Source organism: Phymastichus coffea, unplaced genomic scaffold (assembly GCF_024137745.1).
Source record: "Phymastichus coffea isolate CEN01 unplaced genomic scaffold, Cenicafe_Pcof_1.1 PCOF00015, whole genome shotgun sequence".
Lineage (NCBI taxonomy): Eukaryota > Metazoa > Arthropoda > Insecta > Hymenoptera > Eulophidae > Phymastichus > Phymastichus coffea.
In genome coordinates this window covers 5,715,555-5,735,600 of record NW_026706826.1, presented here as the reverse complement: position 1 = coordinate 5,735,600, position 20,046 = coordinate 5,715,555, and the positions used below count along the sequence as shown (strand labels likewise).

General features: G+C 34.1%; 1 protein-coding gene across 7 annotated transcripts in view; it reads left to right on the top strand.

Moving 5' to 3' along the window:
- The window catches only part of LOC131675033 (latrophilin Cirl-like), a 795,927-nt gene that overhangs the window by 666,500 nt on the left and 109,381 nt on the right, over nucleotides 1-20,046 (top strand). The window contains exon 14 of one of the 7 annotated variants that reach the window (XM_058953852.1): nucleotides 10,405-10,581. The exons of the other annotated variants lie outside the window; for them this stretch is intronic. Within the exon in view, the coding sequence (XP_058809835.1) occupies nucleotides 10,405-10,580 (176 nt within the window). The 3' untranslated portion in view covers nucleotide 10,581. Of the gene's footprint in view, nucleotides 1-10,404; nucleotides 10,582-20,046 lie in introns of those variants that run through there. 7 annotated transcript variants of the gene reach the window in all.

The window sequence follows — 20,046 nt, the reverse complement described above, 5'->3', positions numbered from 1 at the left end:
CCAAACACTTAACTACATAAGTTTCGATCAGCACAACATCTTGACATTCAGACCGCGAGAGAAAAGAGAATATATCTTTATAAAATTAGAAACTATTTGCAAACCTAGAAACTGTGTTATGTGAGGTTTGTTTAATTTAATAAATTTTTTTATGATTTTGGAGGAACTTCACGACAGCAGATCAGAATTGTAGGATTAATTTACGTATAAGATTTATTATAGTCCATACTTAGCATATCAAGTTTTTCAATAGTTTCATACAGAAAATAACTTAAAATAATTATCGTTAAATAGTGAAATTTTTTTTTTTTCAAAAATATTTTGTTTTTTATATAACAGTATCAGTAGTTTTTTTCGTGTAATTATTTAAAACAAAGCTATAATCCAAATATATTGAAAAACGTGGAATATAAATTAGATAGATAAGTATTTCTTGTATAGTGTATGCAAAAATAAAATACTCTGAAGTCGGTAAAATATATAATTGTTTAGAAAATATAATGTCAGATACCCAACATTCTTATTCCAAAATATTATCGAAGAGTTGTTTATAATAGAAACTGTTCGCATTATTTTATTCATAATATGCGTATATTATTTCTTTATTTAATTTTAAAAAAAAAGTCGATTATTGAGAACAAAATTTGTACAAATTTCGTATAAATTTTATATAAAATTTATACAACTCGTATAAGATTTGCACCAAACTTGGACAAATTTTGTAAACATTTTTTTCAGAAAAATTCTGTAAACGAATTTTGTGCGAGTATTGCACAAGATTTATCAAGACTTTTTATATATTCTTGTACAAATTTCGTACATATTCTGTACAAAATTTGGATATTTCTTCATAGTGATGTAGTTTTTATTTTATGTGTGATATGTACAAAATATAGGTCCCGTCAATTAAACATTTTCTTTACATGATCTTGCAAAATATATTGCTCAACCATTAATTATTGAATTTTTTAAGCGAGTTTTTAAAATTAAATTAATTGATCTATAAATACTCCATTTATACCAAAGGTTAAAATAAGTTTAAATAGAAAGTTGCAATCAAACATCGGACTAAGTTTGTCTAAGCATGAATATAAGCAAATGGTGGGAGGTTGAAGTGTCGGAAAGTATAATGTAATAGACGTGCTGTATACGTCGTACATGAAATTGTAACACGTACGTTAGTAATTTAAGCCCGAACAACGTTGCGTCACAAATTATTTAAGGGGCAAGGCTCGGAAGGCGCATTCGCTTCGTCGCGAAAATTTAACGAGGGCTATGTCGTCCGGTAATATCGATAATCGCAATTTAATCAATTACAAGAGAGACAGGTTTAAACAGAATAAACTCATCAATTCAACTATTTTACTCTTTATTGCTACAATAATATACATCCGGCGTTGACGTGTGCGCCGGCCGAGTCCGGGCTAAGTTCGTTCCGTGCGAATTAACGCACAGGAAACAGAACGTCACCTTACAACGTATCTCGCGAATTCCGCGAGGGCGATGCGAGTTCACGCATACAACCGCTCGTCCGCGTCCGGCCTATACGATGCTAGGAGAGAGAGAAATCGAGGTGCGCACCGAGAAACCAAAAAGGGTACCTGACCTTGAGAGGGAGCGCTGCTGCTGAAGTCCACGTCCTCTGAGCAAACGATGTTGTCTTTCAAAGGCGGGATTCTCGATGCAGCCGGTCTTCCTTCTTGCTGATGGTCGCTATATGGCAATTAACCGCACAAACACTCGTTCTGGTCGCGAAGCTTGACTAGCTGGCAATTAATTGCCGGTCAAAACTCTACTGACTGCGATCTCACGCCTTCCGCGATTTCTTACGCGCCCCTCCCTATAGGCACTCAAAAACGGCCGAGCGCCGCCGGCTACGCACACATGTGCGGCTCATGCCGGCGACACTATTTCTCTCTCTCCTCCTCTGCTCCCCGCTCACGCCTATCCCTCCAACGCCAGGCATCTCCGCCGATCAGGAATCAGACCTGCAACAAAGCCACATCGTGCGTCGATACTCGGTTTTACTCAACCAAGACCGATGTGGCAGCGGCTCAGGGGAAGGCACGCGGAAGAGAGAGAGAGGCGAACTGGGCGATCGAATTCAACGACCGATTCGCCCGTCACAAAATTAGATTATATATTTAGATTGTACTTATTCAATCATATAAAAAAACATTAATGAAACTAGATACTTTCGGAGATAAGTAATATTAAAGTTGAATGGTGAGCGCCAAACTCTACAATTACTACATCTGTTTTGAGCTACGGTGATTCAGTGAATAGTATCGGATTCCGATGTGGAAGACCTAGATTCGATTCCTGGTGGGTATCAATATTTATTTAAAAAAAGTGTATGTCAAAATTAACATCAAAACTCTTGTGATACGGATCTCTCTTTAAACTATAACTATAGTAACAAAGAAGGATTTACGCCTATAGATGTGAATAGTGACTGCTATGAAATACAATAATCCTATACATTTCAATGAATGAAGGAAGGGTAAAATGGAGTATGAAAAAAGAGAATGCCTTAATAAGATTGTAAATGTATTCTTAAAGTCTGAAAAGGGTATAGGAAAACTGAGTGACTAGAACTATAACTGCGACATATATTTTTTTCTCGATGATATTTCAATTTCCCACCACTTGGTTACTTTTACGCTCAGCATAATTTTTCTGCGAGCCCAAGTTCAACTAAAATTTTTACTTATTTAAATTTTTTCAAGAGATTTGGTAGAAGATTTTATGTGATTTCCAAAACTCGTTACATATTACTGCAATAGTTTATGATTTATTAGTAAAAAACATGGTTTTGCAATTCTCAATGATTACTTCAAACGATTATCAAAAACTAAAAATTGAAAGTACTCGTAGTAAGCAACACCTAAAATGTTAATATACATAAAGAAAAAAAGAAAAATAATTCACATGTAATAAAAATCCTTACTATCAGTGAAAAACAGTAATATTTGTTTCAACGAAATTTGATTGAACATAATTACATACATATTTTTTTATGTTCTGAACCTAATAGCACTATTGATTTTTAAGTTTGAAGCACAAAATTAGGATGAGAGCTAATATTTAATTATGAATAAATATTTAATTATCTTTTAATTAATAACATAAATAATGAAAACTAAGTAAATATAATATATTTTTCATAGAAAAGCAGCTTCCGATACTTGTCATAACTTACAATTTAAACAAATAAGATGCCGAAGCTAACTATTCTTATTGCAACTATTTACGATTATAAATTTCTATTTTTTATTTTAAATATTTCTTTCGAGGTTATGTTAGGAATGCGTAAATTTTTATATTTACAAGTACTTGTAGTCATGAAAAAAAATTGTATTGTATTGTATCAATTCAAGTATTGACAATTTCATTTTATATGCATATACATACATTTTTTTAAACGCTTGAAAATTGGCACAAATTTTTTGGAGAAAACTTAATTGGCATGAATAAGTAACATATACTTTATTCATGGCTTGGAAGATGTTAAAAATCTTAAAGTTATACATGTTATACACTACTGGAAAAAATTAAAAGAACAAAAGAAGCCTTAATTTTTCGGCGATTTTCGACAATTTTTGACGGACTGTTTTTTCGTGAAAAATGATTATATCAAGATGAAGAAAAAGCATTTTAAAAGTTGAAGTTTCTAGTTTTAGAATATTCCAATTAAGTTTTTTTATCTGCACAATTCTAAGGAAAAGAACAAGAAATCAATTTTCTTCATTCAATAACCAATAATCGTACAGCAAATAAAGAAGCAGTTTTAAAAACTAAAATAAATTAACTACGAAACCTATTCATTGGTTATTGAAAAATTAATTAATAATTAAATAATTATTCAAATTCAAATTAATTTGAAAAATGTACGAAAAAATGGCTTTTCGGGTTATTTTAGAAAGAATTAGAAAAAAATTTATAATTTAGAAAGAAAATTTAGAAAAGTACTAATGGTTGTAGGTTTTTTTTTATTTCAATACATACCCGAAATTCTTATCAATTTTCAAGCTAATCGGTTGAACCGATCGGTAAAGCCGTTTGTTCGGAACGAATCGTTAAACTTTTGAAAAGAATTAAGGGAACATCTTATTGCTTAAATGTTAACGAATGATAATGACTAAACAAAAATTGTTTTTTTGTTAATTTAACGTCGAAAAATTATTAATTTTAAAAAAAAAACGTTATTTTTTCTGTCATATCCCGTCTTTCTCTTCCCCTGATAATAGGGGACTCTCCTCCGACTTCTTAATCTTGTCAATCGAATGTAAAGTATGCTCGAAGCATCACTTACAGTCATGTATGCCACAGAAGTTGAAAGACATTGACGGAGAGTTTAATTTTTTGAATGTATTTCTCTAGAAACTATTTCGGAAGGCGAGAAAGACAAAACAAGTCGAAAAATTAAGAAAAGTGATTAGATGGAACCGAGAGACGGAGAGAGAGGGAAGCGCTACTCCTCTGTCTCGCCTTCGTGATTTTATAGTCATAAGTACACGTCTAGTACTAATATGCATATTTGTCAATTCTGCAAAAGGCAACCTCGACTCGCAGATATACGCGTGCCTTTTCGCGGCTGTGGAAAGCAACAAATCTGCATAGTTAGGCATTCTTGTATGAGAAGCTTTAAAATAAGTTTTCTCATGTAAGCGATCGCTTGGTAATATTTCAGCGTTTGGTGTCTACTCTAGCTTGAGACGTAACATTTAAAAAAAAATAATTTTTTTGTAACAATTTTTTCTTATCATTCATCAACCGCTGGAATTCATTTTTTTCAGTAGTGTAGTATTTATATCTTGCAAATGTTTATCAAATATACAACGTCAAACTATGTTCCCACACTATATATTATATATTATATATTATTAGTTATTTACGTATCTAAGGAGAGCCTCAGCGGATTACGTCGAGGCGCGTTGGTGATAAGTGGGGGTAGAGTGCCGAGGCCACGTAGCAGCCGAGGCATCATCTAAAAAGTTGGTAAAAATTTTCAAAACATGTTATTACGAAGTTATAAAAATTTAAACTTGATTTTTTTATAATTATTAAAAAGGAATGAAAAAACACAAGAAATATTGTCTCATTTTAACTCACTACAAATTTAGTTCCCGTAATGATAATACAGGACAACATCTAAAAAAATCCAAAAACGTGGTAGTATATTTGCGAAGGTTTTCGATGCGCCAAATTCGAATCTGACTTTAGAATTGATTCATCACCTAAGGTTCTCGACATATATATATTTATTCGCCGCTGTATCACTCCTCATCCCGACTTCGAATTTCTGCGTTTAACGTGGTTGTGCTCGACGCGTTATTCAGTCGTGGGAACGTCTTTTGCTTCCCGAATCCCCAAATAAATAATTTGTGCGGACGGTCACGAGCTACCCAGACGGGAACGATCGCTGATTCTCCGTTACATATTTTATAGCGTTTTTGCATTTTTTTCTAATTAGAAAGGGTTTAGCTGACTAATATGGTCAAATCGACACCCAACGATTTTGAGATAGTAACTGTTTGTCATGTACAAAAACCTCTTTTCCTAGATTTTCAGATCCCTAAACTCATATGAGACCTTATACAGACCAATTTTTGTGATTTAGGATTTTTTCATGATAACTCAGTCAATGTTTGAGCTAAAAAAAATAAAAAATCTAATTATAGGATTTTTCAAATCCTATAAGGACGCAAAATTGTTGGTGTGAAATTTGAATTTTTAGAGCGATTTAAAAGCTTCAAAATTCGATTTAAAGAAACTAGGCATACTCAATGATGGAAAAAATGTCTTGTGTATCTTATACCATAAAAGCAGCTGCATCATACTAAAAACCAATAAAACGTGAGCTAAAACTAATTTTAAAAATGCAGCTGTCTTTGCCTAAAACCTGGAAAATATATTTAACACTCCACAGATATATAACAGAAGAAAAAGAAATTGCAATACTAAGTGACACAAAAGCGAGTAATGACGAGGAATACATATTCAATAAAATAAAAGTTAAGGAAATAAATAACAAAATCATAAACAAAACAATTTACTGGCAATGCTGTCAACTATATTTTTATTGTAAAATAAGTTACGATGTTTCGTCTACATAGTGAGTAAACCTTTTCAAGTCACTAAAAATGTACACATATACAATACATATAAATAATGCTATAAAATATTATAATAAGAATATCACTCACTCAAATCAATAATGCAAAAACAACGCAGATAAAAAAATTTTGGTGAAAAACCATGTCAAAGCCAATGTGACATTTGTATTCTATCGTAGCAATATAGCTACTAATACTCATTAAACCAAGAGTCAAACTAACATTGCCTTCCAAAGTCCAACTCACAATGATCAAACACATAGAAATATGAATATATAAAGCTATACACACAATGACAAACCTTCGGAAAGAGAGAGAAAATAGTACTCAATCCAAACAAACAGTATTTTCATACAACAACTCTATAATAGCCCAATATAATTTTTAAATATAGCTTTTAAATTTTGTGTATCTTGAATTTTATTGACATTGTTAAACTTTGCAATAAAAAGCATTTCAAATATAAGACGTTCAAAATAAAAGTTTTCATGATCTAAAATTTTAATATTATTTAAATTAAAATTGAAATTATGACCTGTCTCTCTCATGTGTAAAACAAGTGCTGAACGAATTCTATTATGTTTACAATCTGAAATATGTTCCTTAATTCTTGTGTGCAACCTACGGTTTGATTGTCCCGTGTAACTCACATCACAATTTTCACAGTCAATCTTGTAAACAATACATGATTTGTTAGACTTTGGAATAGAGTCTTTGCCTAAATTATTAAACATATTCAACTTATTACAACATTTAAAAATCACAGTGAGATTGTATTTGTTTGCTATCCTCTTAAACAATTTTTCAGAATTTTTTAGAAAAGGCAAAACAATAAAATCACGTTTTGCAATTACTGAGTTGCTACTATTTAAATTTTGAGAGATATCACTAAAAATCCTACTCATTCCAATACTTACATATTTTTTAATAAATTTTAAAGGATAGTTATTCGCTAGTAATATATTATAAATATAGTTTAAATTTTCGTTATGAAAAGATGAATGAGACAACCTTATGGCTTTGTCTACTAACATATAAACAATAGCTATTTTTTGTGAAACCGGTGTATGAGATAAATAATTTAAATATAAACCAGCATATGTAGGCTTGCGGTACCGATTAAATAATAATGAACCATCATAGCATTATTTATATGTATTGTATATGTGTACATTTTTAGTGACTTGAAAAGGTTTACTCACTATGTAGACGAAACGTCGTAACTTATTTTACAATAAAAATATAGTTGACAGTATTGCCAGTAAATTAATTTGTTTATGTTCTTTATCCTAGCTGCCAGTCGATTCATTTTAATAAATATCAAAATCGTCAATCTAAATAGTAAAAAGTGCCTTGGACATGACAAAATAAATGAAAAGATACTTAAAGAACTTTGTCAAAGAGTCAAAAAGATATATAAAAATTATAATTTACGCGATACTCAAATATTTCTACTTTTCTAAAGCATGGAAAGTGGTTATAAGAATACTCATTCTTAAACCCAGTAAACCACCCGAGTTTGTTTCATCATACAGACCAATAAGCTTGTTGTCGTACTCTCAACAATATGTGAAAGAGCAATGCAAGGAAGATTTAATAAAGTATTGATAGAATAGAAAATAGTGCCCGATTACCAGTTTTGTTTAGAAAGAATCACGATACAGTGGAACAAATAAACAGAATCACCTCCACAGTATGTCTTTGGAAACAATGAATATTGTAATGTAGTATTTCTTGACGAACTTTTAATAAAGTTTGGTACAGGAACTTACTACATAAACTAAATAAAGTCCTACCAGAGAGACTATATCTGATCATAAAATCATACTTAAAATCTAGAAAATTCAAGGTTAATATTAGCAATGAACACACTAAGTTCTAGCCAATAAATGTAGGCATCATCACATACATATACGACAAATTCATTCGAAAACCCCATTCAAATCCCACTACTGCCTCTTGTATCGTGTAAAAATATCTAGGTAAGATACTACTCTGGTTCAAAAAATGAAGAATAACCATAAGTTATACCAAATCAATACAGGTAACTTTTACGTTAAAAAAAGGAACCTGTTCACTACTACAAATCAATAAGAAACCAATACTTCAAGAAGTAAAAAGAAATACCTTAGCATGTACTTACGTGATCAGCGACTTACGTGAAGAGAATACATTTGAACTAATCACAAACAGCTCAATATTCAGTTGAGTAAATGTAACTAGTTAATAGACAGCAAATCCAAACTATCAATCAATATTAAAATCTTAATTTACAAGAGCATAACTAAACCAGTCCGAACATGTGGCATTTAAATATGCTACAAAGTCAAATACAGTGAGCATTGAAAGATTTCAAAACACAGCCTTACGATCGATCTGAAATGTACTATGTTTTGTTACAAAGGTAATAATTAGGAAAGAATTAAATTTATCGATTAAAAATGATGAAATATATACAACGAAGATACATCTAAGAGAGCATCTTAATTGTCTAGTAAAAAGCTTAATGCTCACTACACTTACAATGTCAAGACTCACAAATATAAAATACCATACATCCTCAAATAATGTAAGCTTTACATAGAAGTACATATTTACATAGAAGAATACAGTTTTTTTTTCAAATATATCCCACATGTAAAATAAATCAAAATACATTTTGCCAATGTCTTATAGACAGTGTAATTGAGTAATAAAGCGAAAAAAAGTTCTTCTCTATCTAAATTTTTTAAATATTTGTTTTTAAAAAAACACGTTTTTTTAAAAAATTACTCCAACTATGATGAAAAATGATTTTAAAAAATGGGCCACTTCTCATTTTTAAAACTACTTCGCTGATTTTTCAAATTATCGTTACAAGTACTAAATCTGCAGCAGGTCAAAATGATACATGATTTTTTACGTTTTTTATCTCTTTTTACTATCTATAAAAAAAATTTAGGTATAATTTTTTTTAACTTCAAAATAGCACTTTTTTTAGATTTTTACCTGCTCTTTCAAATGCTGTTAGATTTTTTAAGCTAAGACGTTTTAACTGCTGAGCAATAAAACTTTTTACCTCTCATAATTTTTACGTGAAGTGCCCAATATTACTGTTTGATAAATTAATGAATAAATAACACAGGTTAGCATGGTTTTGTTATAGACTAGATAATTGCCATTTCCGAAGTGATTTCCAGAGATATCATCGATTGAAAAGAACTGAATTACAAGTTTCCCAATGACCGATGTATGAACAGCAAAAATGACAACATACTTGGGTTTGAAACAGCAGAGCCCTACCTATCGTGGGTTTGATGTTATTATCTTTTGGAGTCACAACTTATTTCGGTTTACAATAACAGAGCCCTACCTGTCGTGGGCTTGATGTTATTCTGTTTGAGGTTATGGGATTATAGCTTATTAAGGTTTTATAAACCGAGCGCTACCAGTTATTTAAGACTTTTTGTTAATATAATGCCTTGTTTAACAAAGATTCATCAAAGGAATATACACGTTCTGTCATTTTTTCTGTTCATATATTGGTCATTGCAATACCTGTAATTTAGTTCTTTTCAATCGACGATATCTCCGATTTAAAAACTGATTATCATATATATTAATATAATAGTGATATGGAAAGCTTGAGAGTAGCTCTTTCTAATGGTTATTTTGGATTTAAAAAATAATAAAAAATTAAGATGTTATGGATGCTCAAATATGTCGAATAACCGTGTTTTTCGCATTTTTAGGTTAAGATTACTCAAAAATCTGACGTGATAAAGTAATTCTGAACCTGGATTAGAGTTCTACACTGAAAATTACTTCGGATATGACTAACAGCTTCTCCATAACAATCACAACCTTATATTTTGCAGACCTGTGTAATAACTAAGAATTAATTAATCTTATAAATGATTCTGAATATGTAGAATGACTAACTATACTTCCAATGAAGTCGCTGATATTCTTATAATATTAGGTTAATCTAATAAGAATTACAAGCTTCACAATCAATGCCATCCTAGTCCTCAACAAGTGATAAACATTGTAAGAAAATGTCCACGTGTCATACATCAAACATGATAAACGAAAACTCCGATTATTTGGAATATTTATGTCACTGATAAAGCTACATACAACAGTAATAGCATTCTGAATAAGCATAACAGTCATTATTGATCACTAGAAAATTCACATTGGTATCATGAGGTGCTCAATCAACACCATTGGGGCTTATGTGTATGAGTTAAGATATGTAATATTGAAGCAATTAAACTACATTTTTCTTATTGGACTATTAAAGATCCAATGTATTTAGCAAACCTCCAAAACGTTTCGCCAAGATGCCTTGTAAATGTTCCCATTGCAGTCAGAAAGAATTTATGGCTTCAACAAAATGCTGCCCTTGGGCTTCATTCAGGTCTACGATATATCGAAAAGAATCGCCAAAGTGCACCCATTTATTTTAATGATATGTGAAGTGAAGATTGGCAGCATTAGCTGTAAAAAATACACTTGTGTAGTACTGGCGTTTGCGCAAATGCAATTAATTGAGCACGAGATTTTAAAATTTTCATTCAATTAGGAAAAATATGAAAAAAAGTTTTTACTATTAACTATATTGTATAAGAATTATTATAACTTTAATTGATTAATAAACTATAGTTGTTATAAACAACAAGAAAAATTTATTTTAAAGTAAAACAAAAAGAATTTATAAAAAAAACCTCTTGGTATATTATCAGTAAACAAAATTAAACTCATCTAATTATAGGTAAATTTGCTACATAATATTATATTTTTTGGTTTATTCGATGATTTTGTGACATTATTTTTTGGTGATACATTTCACACTCTTAATTTTTGTATTAAATATTTATACAAGTCAACACTGCAAATCTGTACGCAGGTAAGTCGGTTACAAAATATTTTTTTGTTAATTTTGATTGATTATTTTGCAACTTTATATTTTTATATCGTATAAAAATAATATCACTTCAAATAAAATTAATATAAGTAAAGGAACAACTTTTTAATAACACGTTTTTAAAATAATTTTATTTCTTGCGGCCTCAACCGCCACCAGCGGCACAGTCAGCCAATCGTTGCAGCTAAAATTTGTTGGGCGCCAGCTACCGCCCTCGTGTTAGTAGGACGAGTAGCGCTGCGAATCGGCTGGTTCTAGTTGCTGAATATCGGGTCGCTGATCCATTCTTCTCGCACTGGCCTCGCTGGCCACCTACAAATGTAAGAGGGAGCGCGAAAGCCTATCTAGCATGCGAAGTGAAATGCGGGCGGCGGCTAGTCAAAATATCGGGACAAGGGCTCTTCTCAGAAGCAGGTCTTCAGAGCGGTGTCTTAAGGCGCCATATCAGCAATCCAGGGGCGGTAAAGAGTGGTGAGGGGCTCGATTTTACGCGCACACAAAATGGCGTCACAGCGTCGACGCGCTAGCCGGCTTCGCGTAATCCGATCGCATAAGCTACGGGGGAATGCAGAGTTTCAAGGCACAAGATTAAATCAATGACAACACAAAGTTCACGAAAATTAAGTATTTATTGGGTAAATTATGGTCGGTTTTCCCAGGTCAGCCTAAGATCAGTCACATCATAACTCGCAGAAAGAAAATACCTAAGGTGCCTAATCGTCACGTCCCAACACGGATCGAATTATCCTTTGTTAGGTGCGGCGTTGTTTACCCACGGTGGTCTATCTAATGCTCGAATTTCACCGTTAATTCCGCAAATAGCGCACCGCGATGCAATCACGTTCTATCCTCGCGGCGAGCGCGGCTCGGATCAGAAATTAAAGGAAAAAGAAAGAAATGAAGTAAAATCCAGGCAAACAATGGCCACGGAAAGGTCTCGCGTACTCCCGTTCACTCGTGGGTCATCGATTAACATGGCGGAGCTCGCAATGAGCGGTCAAACGGACACTCTCGTTAACCGGTGGACAAACGGCGGTATCGCAACGGTTGGGCGGCATTGGTCGGTTGGCAGCGGTCTGGATTGCGGATGAGCGCGAAGTTTTTTCATAGAAAAATGGTACTCAGTCTTATCTGTCCCCGCGGTTCCCCTTGCTCTATTTAGCTGCACTGCTCCGAATCAGCTCTCAAAATTAGCTCGCATCTACTAGACTCTGCATCTCTCTCTGCAAACACACGCACTCTCTTATGTTTTGGTGCTTTGTCCTTTATAACTAATCTCGCATTCGGCCGTCTGCACTTCCGTACTATTCTGCTGCTCAGCTACTACTGCCGCGTCTTGCGGGGCATCGTCGCATTTCTTCCGTTACCTTTCCTCTTTTCGTTGCGGGTTTTTATTTTATTGGTCGAAACTATCCTCAAGCAGATCATCAGCGCCATCTATTTAGGTCGATTAACCCGTATAATTTTACTAATGGTCGGGTTCTGGCGCCTAATTTCCTTATTTCTTGGTCTACCCCTATCTTACTCTATGATTGGCCGGTCAAGTCGCGCTTGTTAGTCAGTTCGCGTCGCTATCTTTTATCTCTTTCTCGCGCTCGCTCTCCAGTCCTACCGATTTGTCCTACGAGAGTATCGGTAGCACCTATCTCGCTCACACGCATGTCCTATCCCATTCCCTCTAGCGCTCGGTCACTCTCCTATTGGTCGCCTCACTCGCACTCATACGCTGACTCTCTCTCTGTCCCTTCCCCACTCTCACTCTGGCTTAAGTTTGCTACCGAGCGCGTCGCATGGCATGGCCGTCGCTCAACTCACGCGTTAGCGTCGTGTCCCGTTGCCGTTCCTCGTACCTGCTTCCCGGTACCCGGAGGGTCGGTTAGTGTGTGTGTACGTGTGTGCTTCGGACGGTCCTTAGGGTGTGCTGATTGGGTGACCAGCGGTATTAGTGCGTATATACGATGCTCTCCTTGCGACGTTAGTCAGCAGGATCAGCTGATCTGGGCTCTCAATTTCCTCGTTGCCTGGCTTCCTGAGAGAGCATCGATCCGGGTTGCTGTGTGTGAAAGTGTGTGTGCGGAAGTGTAAGGGTGCGCATCAATTGGCTGGGTCCTGAGAGGTGTTTTCGTGAGGTCTCGAGGCTGTTTATATGCGCTTATGTGAGCTAAGTGGCATCAGCTGATTGTTCGTTCGCGTCCTCTAATCAGAAGAGAATTTCGCACGAGCCCTGTAGATAAGGCTTTTCGCATGATGACGCATCACACATAACTAAAAATGCTGTACATATGATTCATTCTTTTTTATTGTAACGTTAATAAAAAATATATATTTATAGCGGAAGTATTAAATATTTAACACTAACGATATAAATAACTTTATATAATGCGTTTTAATAAATAAAGGTATGAGTCTATGTAAAATTACACTTTTTTTATCGAATAAATAAGTGAACTAACAAGGAAAGGTACCCAACCCGAACTCACCGATTTTGATGATTTTGATACATATTGTAGAACATAAAAAAATAAGAGACACATATTTTTTTTATCGGCTAATTTTCACTTTTAAGGGGTAAAAACCTCCCCTAAAGTTAACCCCCAAAAAGCGTTTTTTTTAATATCTCGGCTTAAAATTAATATTTTTCAGTGAAACAAATTGTAGGTTATTTCTTACAAAAGGAGCAAGTATTTCATGGTGATTTGAAGTGAAAGGGTAGCATCCCCTATTTTTTAGAGGTTGAAAACATATATTTTTTGGCATAATTTTATAATAAAAAAGTTTAAACCGACTACAAAAAATTGGAAAAAATGTTTAAACATCTACAATAACAAAATTTAGTTGATGTCTTTCGATGTTTTAATAAATATTACCCCTAAGGGGGGTAAACCACCCCTAACACAAAATAACTGTAAATATGTAATTCAATATACAATATTTCGTAGAAAGTTTGTATATAGAGATTTTCGAGGTCGCTGATTACAAATCTGATATCAGATTTTGAACATTTAAAATGGCGGAACCAATGAGGTGGACGAAAATGTCGAAAAAAAATTTTAACTTTCATAAAAACTTGTTTACAAGTGTGTGATCTTTGTAGCCTGTACGTGTGAACTAAAGAGCCTTAAACCCTAAACCCCTAAACAACAAATAGGCTAGATGCCTGTACTTTTTAACCAAACCACCTCAAATTCCTAAATTTGTAAACAAGAAAATTCTGTGTGTGAAGCAGTTTTATAATTTCCGTAGAAATTTGTATCAGAATGTTATTGAAATTCATTTATTGTAAATTTAACTTACAATGTATTTTTGTTTATAATATTAGAGTGTAATAATAATAATCTACAGTCTTTTATCTTTTACCATAGTGCATTTTTTGTATTGAGCATAAAATATATTATTTTACGAAGTTTTTACCATAATGGTAGTCCTCATAAAAGTGTTTAAAGCACAATGCTTTTTTGCACCAACCACATCGTACAATTGCAATGTTTGTGCACTCTTCTACTTCACAATGTGTTGCACAAGACTTTCCGAAACTGAAATCTATAGGATTATCAAATTTATCTGATTTTTCATAGACGTAACCGCTTTTATACCAGGAATATTCAAACAAATCTATATATTTTGCTGAAGACAGTGGGTGGTGAACCAATGATTGAAGTTTAATTATATTATTTCTCATATGTAAATTCATATCATGATCTATTAACATTACATTATCAGAAAATGTTCGGACAAAGTTTTTCCAAATACGAAATCCATAGACATCAAGTGGTTGTGTTTTTCCTGTGGTTCTAGTTGGAATTTTTTTTTTATGTTAATAATTTTATTTTGTGGCATCGTTTCTTCTATAACTTTGTCACAATGACCACTCCAAGAATCAAGTAATAATATTAAGTGATGGCCTACATGGGGATCAAAAATTTTTCTAGTTAAAATCCGCTTTGATCTGAATTATACAAATTTTCGAGTCCAATCCTTGGTATACACGATTTAACGTCATCTACAGGGTGACCCATTTTAATCGCTACACCTGGATTTTTCGAATTCCAAGACAGATAGGAAAAAATGGTTCAGACAAAAGTTGTAGGGGACGAAGGGGGCCAAACAACGGTCCTAACAAATTTGACCTTGAACTTGACATTCAAGGTTATTTCAAGGTCAAGTGGTTTTTTTGAATAGGAATACCTATTTTTGACCCCGGATTCGGAAAGAGCGGAAAATTTCACGTTCAAAACCATATTGAGACATTTTTTTCACGGTCATTTCAAGGTCAAATCAAGGTCAAACTCCGAAAAATCCATTTTAAGTCGTTTTTCCACGAGTCACAGGCTTAAGTGGTTCAAACTGATCGTAGATTTAGTTACATCACTTAATTAAAGTAAGTCCCTTCGCCTCACACTGTACGGCGTGCTTGATTTAAGTGAATCCCTTCGCCCCTACCTTGAAATACTGATTTCCGATTGTCGCACCACGATAATTACTTCAGCTTTCTCCTAAAAGTAACGTCGTATCAATAATCTTTTTAGGCTGATAGTCAACCACTTAAGAGCCAGCGATTAATTACTATTAAATTTAAATAGTAAAATGGTATCAAAAATATTAATAATTATAATATTCGCCTGTATGTGGTTGCGACTAAAAAAGAAAAACGTTTGTCACACTTTATTAATTGTAAATTTTATAAAAAACTAATTTGATGCTTTTTGTAAAAAACAGAAATGTTGTATCTTTATTTATTTTTTCGAAAGTTATGAGAAAATTGAAGATATGAGCTGTAAATAATGTGATTGTTTAAAAAGAATAGTCATAACTTTCAAAACAATAAATATGCAACATTTCTTTTTTGTACAAAAAGCATCAAAGCTATTTTTTCTAGAATCAAACTATCAAAAATAAAGTTTAATATTAAAAATGTGCGGAAAATATTAAAATCGGTCAGCAGTTCAGATATTATTACAAGAATCTTTGACTAAACAGAATTTATTTGTAAATGTGCTTTTAATGATTACATTATCATGAATAATTAATCATCATCAATAATTATCATGATTACATCATATGAAATAATTCACAATATTTAAAATAAAAGCAAGCTTTAGTATTATGTGCAATTCAAATTAGAAGTAATTTAATGATTATTACTTTATTATAAAACTTACAATTACAGAAGTGTGACAATCGGAACACTTGTTGTGGTAAATATACTTAGTCAGATAAAGTTACCGTAATCTAGGAACATTTTTCTTTTTTGGTCGCGACCGTATACGGGTGAATATTATAATTATTATTATTTTTTATACCATTTCACTATTCAAATTTAATAATAATTAATAGCTGCCTCTGAAATGGCTGACTACGCGCCCAACGAGATCGTTGACATGACGTTGGCTTTAGGAGAAAGCCGAAATAATTATCGTGCTGCGGCAAGAATTTATGCTGAACGCTATCAAGACAGACGACACCCCGAAGCTATGGCTATCAGACGTTTAACTCAAAGAGCTCGTGGTGGACACATGGTTCGTCAACGTGGGCGCCATCAATATGATGAAAATGATAATCGGATTGTGACTATTCTGGCAATAATTCATCTTGACCCACAGATAAGCGCTCGTCGAGTCGAAAGGGAAATCGGTATTCTAAAAAGTACATTTTTAAGAATTATGAAGGTGCTTAGATATCATGCATATCATATTACTCTAGTCCAAGAGCTACAGTTTGCTCATTTTCAACAGCGTATTGTGTTTTGCCAATGGGCTTTACAAATGATAGAAAATGATCCAGACTTTTTTAATTTTGTTCTTTTTTCTGATGAGACAAAATTTCAAAGTGATGGGGAATTGAATAGACATAATTGTCATTACTGGTCTGATGTTAATCCTCATTGGGTCAGAACTGTAAACCATCAAAGATGTTGGAGTATTATGGTATAGTGTGGGATTATTAATGGATACTTGATTGGCCCTTACTTTTTCGAAGAAAATGTTAATCAATACGTATTTAACGCTAATAAGAGATGAACTACCTGTATTGATGGAAGATGTTGACTTAGAAACGCGACGGAGAATGTGGCTCCAGCAGGACGGCGCAGCACCACATTTCGCTCGAATTGTCAGGACTTTTTTGAATAATCAGTACGGTAACAGATGGATTGGTCGAGGTGGTCCGGTTGAATGACCTGCTTGCTCACCCGAGCTTTCATCACCAGATTTTTACTTATGGGGGTACTTAAAAAATGCCGTTTTTGCGGAAAGGCCCACCACAAGATTAGACATGATGGACAAAATTCGTCGAGCTTGCGATGCCATTCCAAGGAAAACTTTGCTAAACACTGTTCGACACTTCCAAAGGCGTTTGACTATGTGTCTGGAAGCAAATGGTCGTAATTTCGAACATTTGCTTCGAGGCTAGATAAACACATAAGTGAGAGGCGAAGGGACTCACTTAAATCAAGCACCCCGAACAGTGAGAGGCACGGGGACTCACTTAAATCAAGCACCCTGAACAGTGAGAGGCACGGGGACTCACTTAAATCAAGCACCCCAAACAGTGAGAGGCGAAGGGACTCACTTTAATCAAGCACCCTGAACAGTGAGAGGCACGGGGACTCACTTAAATCAAACACCCCGAACAGTGAGAGGCGAAGGGACTCACTTTAATTAAGCACCCTGAACAGTGAGAGGCACGGGGACTCACTCAAGCACCCCAAAGGAAACAGTCCTTACTACGTCCACGTCGTTGTTTCTGGGTAGCGCTAAACGTAAGGTTGACACATTTACAACAGAAGCTTCAATGATCATGAAGTTTCCGTTAAACAAACATCATACATGGGATAGAGATGTGTGGGACTGGGGGATGTCTGGTGTAACCGTTTAGCATGTGAGGCTATGAAGAGAATGGGGTTCGGATGTGCAAGTTCGATTTTTGTTTACTCGGATGTGAAAGTTTTGGGTGTATGGGTTTCCGTTTTAAATCAACGATCAATTTGAACCACTTAAGTCTGTGACTCGTGGAAAAACGACTTAAAATGGATTTTTCGGAGTTTGACATTGATTTGACCTTGAAATGACCGTGAATAAAATGTCTCAATATGGTTTTGAACGTGAAATTTTCCGCTCTTTCCGAATCCGGGGTCAAAAATAGGTATTCCTATTCAAAAAAACCACTTGACCTTGAAATAACCTTGAATATCAAGTTCAAGGTCAAATTTGTTAGGACCATTGTTTGGCCCCCTTCGTCCCCTACAACTTTTGTCTGAACCATTTTTTCCTATCTGTCTTGGAATTCGAAAAATCCAGGTGTAGCGATTAAAATGGGTCACCCTGTATAAATGCTTCAGCTTTAGCCGTAAGTTCTGCATTACTTTCCAGCGTTTTTCTTGTAATGAGCTTATTTATTTTCCTAGAAACTATTCTGTGTGCTTGCTTAAATTTCAGTAACTAATGTTTAGAAGCTTTGTATCTAATATTATCAGAACCAATTTCTTTTTTAGCTTGTAAGGCCCATCGAATTATATCTTCATCATGGATAATTGAACCACTGTCGAGAGCTGCTTTAAAATTATCCAGGGTATACTGACAAATTTGTGCTACTTTTTCTCTATACGTGCCACCTTTATTAATTGAATGAGCCTAACGACGTAGCTGATTAATAGATGATACTTTTTTGAATCTGTTTTGCACCGTTTTGAGACTTAAATTTTCTTCGTTTTGTTACTTCTTCAAAAATCTACAGCTCTTTTTTTGTATTCAAAATCTAGTTCTTCATTATCTGCTGTACATTAATTTGTTGGTGCTATGTCCGGATCAGGAAAATGATGTTGACTTCATCTTCAATTATTTCCGCATTATGGTCTTTATACTCTTTTTGAAAATCCAAAGAGTCATCAGTAATCATTTCTACATCGTTGAAATCATGTGTTGCATCTATTAAAATTTCTTTTATTTTTTGGCCCACTCTGTTTCAAGATACTTCATGACACTATCTGGTATGCTTAACGCTTGAAAGTATGCTAATAATAAGTTAGTTAGTTTATTTATTTACAACTTATATGTTACTTGGTTTACATTTCTTATATTACTATTTGTGTCTCGTATCCAGTTTGTGTAGTTGATTATGTATGTGTCTTGTGAGTGTGTGTGTGTGTGTGTGTGAGTGCGCGCGTGCGTGTGTGTGTGTAGGTGTTGTGTAAATATGTGCCTTTGTAGGTGTGTCTGCAACTCTTGTGTCCCTGTCTTCTGCGCCTGCCTGTTCCTCTTTTCTTCTGATTAATCTTCTCTTCCTCTTTCTCTCTCCAAGATCTGCCTTCTCCGCTCTTCTGTTTTCTTTTCAGCTTTTCCTTTATTATTTTCTTTTGCCTTTTCACCTTTGCCTTTCCTTTGCTTTTGCTCTCCTTCTTGCTAATCATTTCATCTATCTTTCTCCTTATTAAGGATTTGACACCTTTTTCTTGTTTCCTATTGCTCCCTCTGCCTTTCCTTTCCTCAACCTCACTTATTTTTCCTTAGTATCTAATGATTTGCCTTCTAGTTTACCTTTTTCTTTCTCTTCTTCGATTCTTCTTCTTTTCCATTTTGCTCCATCCTCCAATACCTGCTTCCTCTCGCTTGTACAAGTTGCTGTTACTTGTGTCTTGTGTGTGTGTGTGCATGTGTATGTTTATATTTGCGCGTATGTTCGTATTTTGTGTGTATGTATGTGTGTGTAGATGTGTCTGCGAGTCTTGCTTCTCTGTCTTCTCTTTCCGTCTCTCCTTAGGGTCTTGCAGCTTCGTCTTCTTGCTTTTCTTTTTCTTTCTTCTCTTCGTTTCTTCTTCTTTTACAATTTATCTCCATCATCCACGCTATCTTTCCTTTGCTTCCGATTATTATTTTTTCCCATTCTTCCCGTTCCTTACTGCTTTTTTCACATTTTTCTATCATGTGCTTCCAATTTTCTTCCTCTTTCATACACATTCTACATCTCTTATTTTCTTCTTTTTCCCAATACCTGCTTCCTCTCGATTCATTACCTAACCTAAAC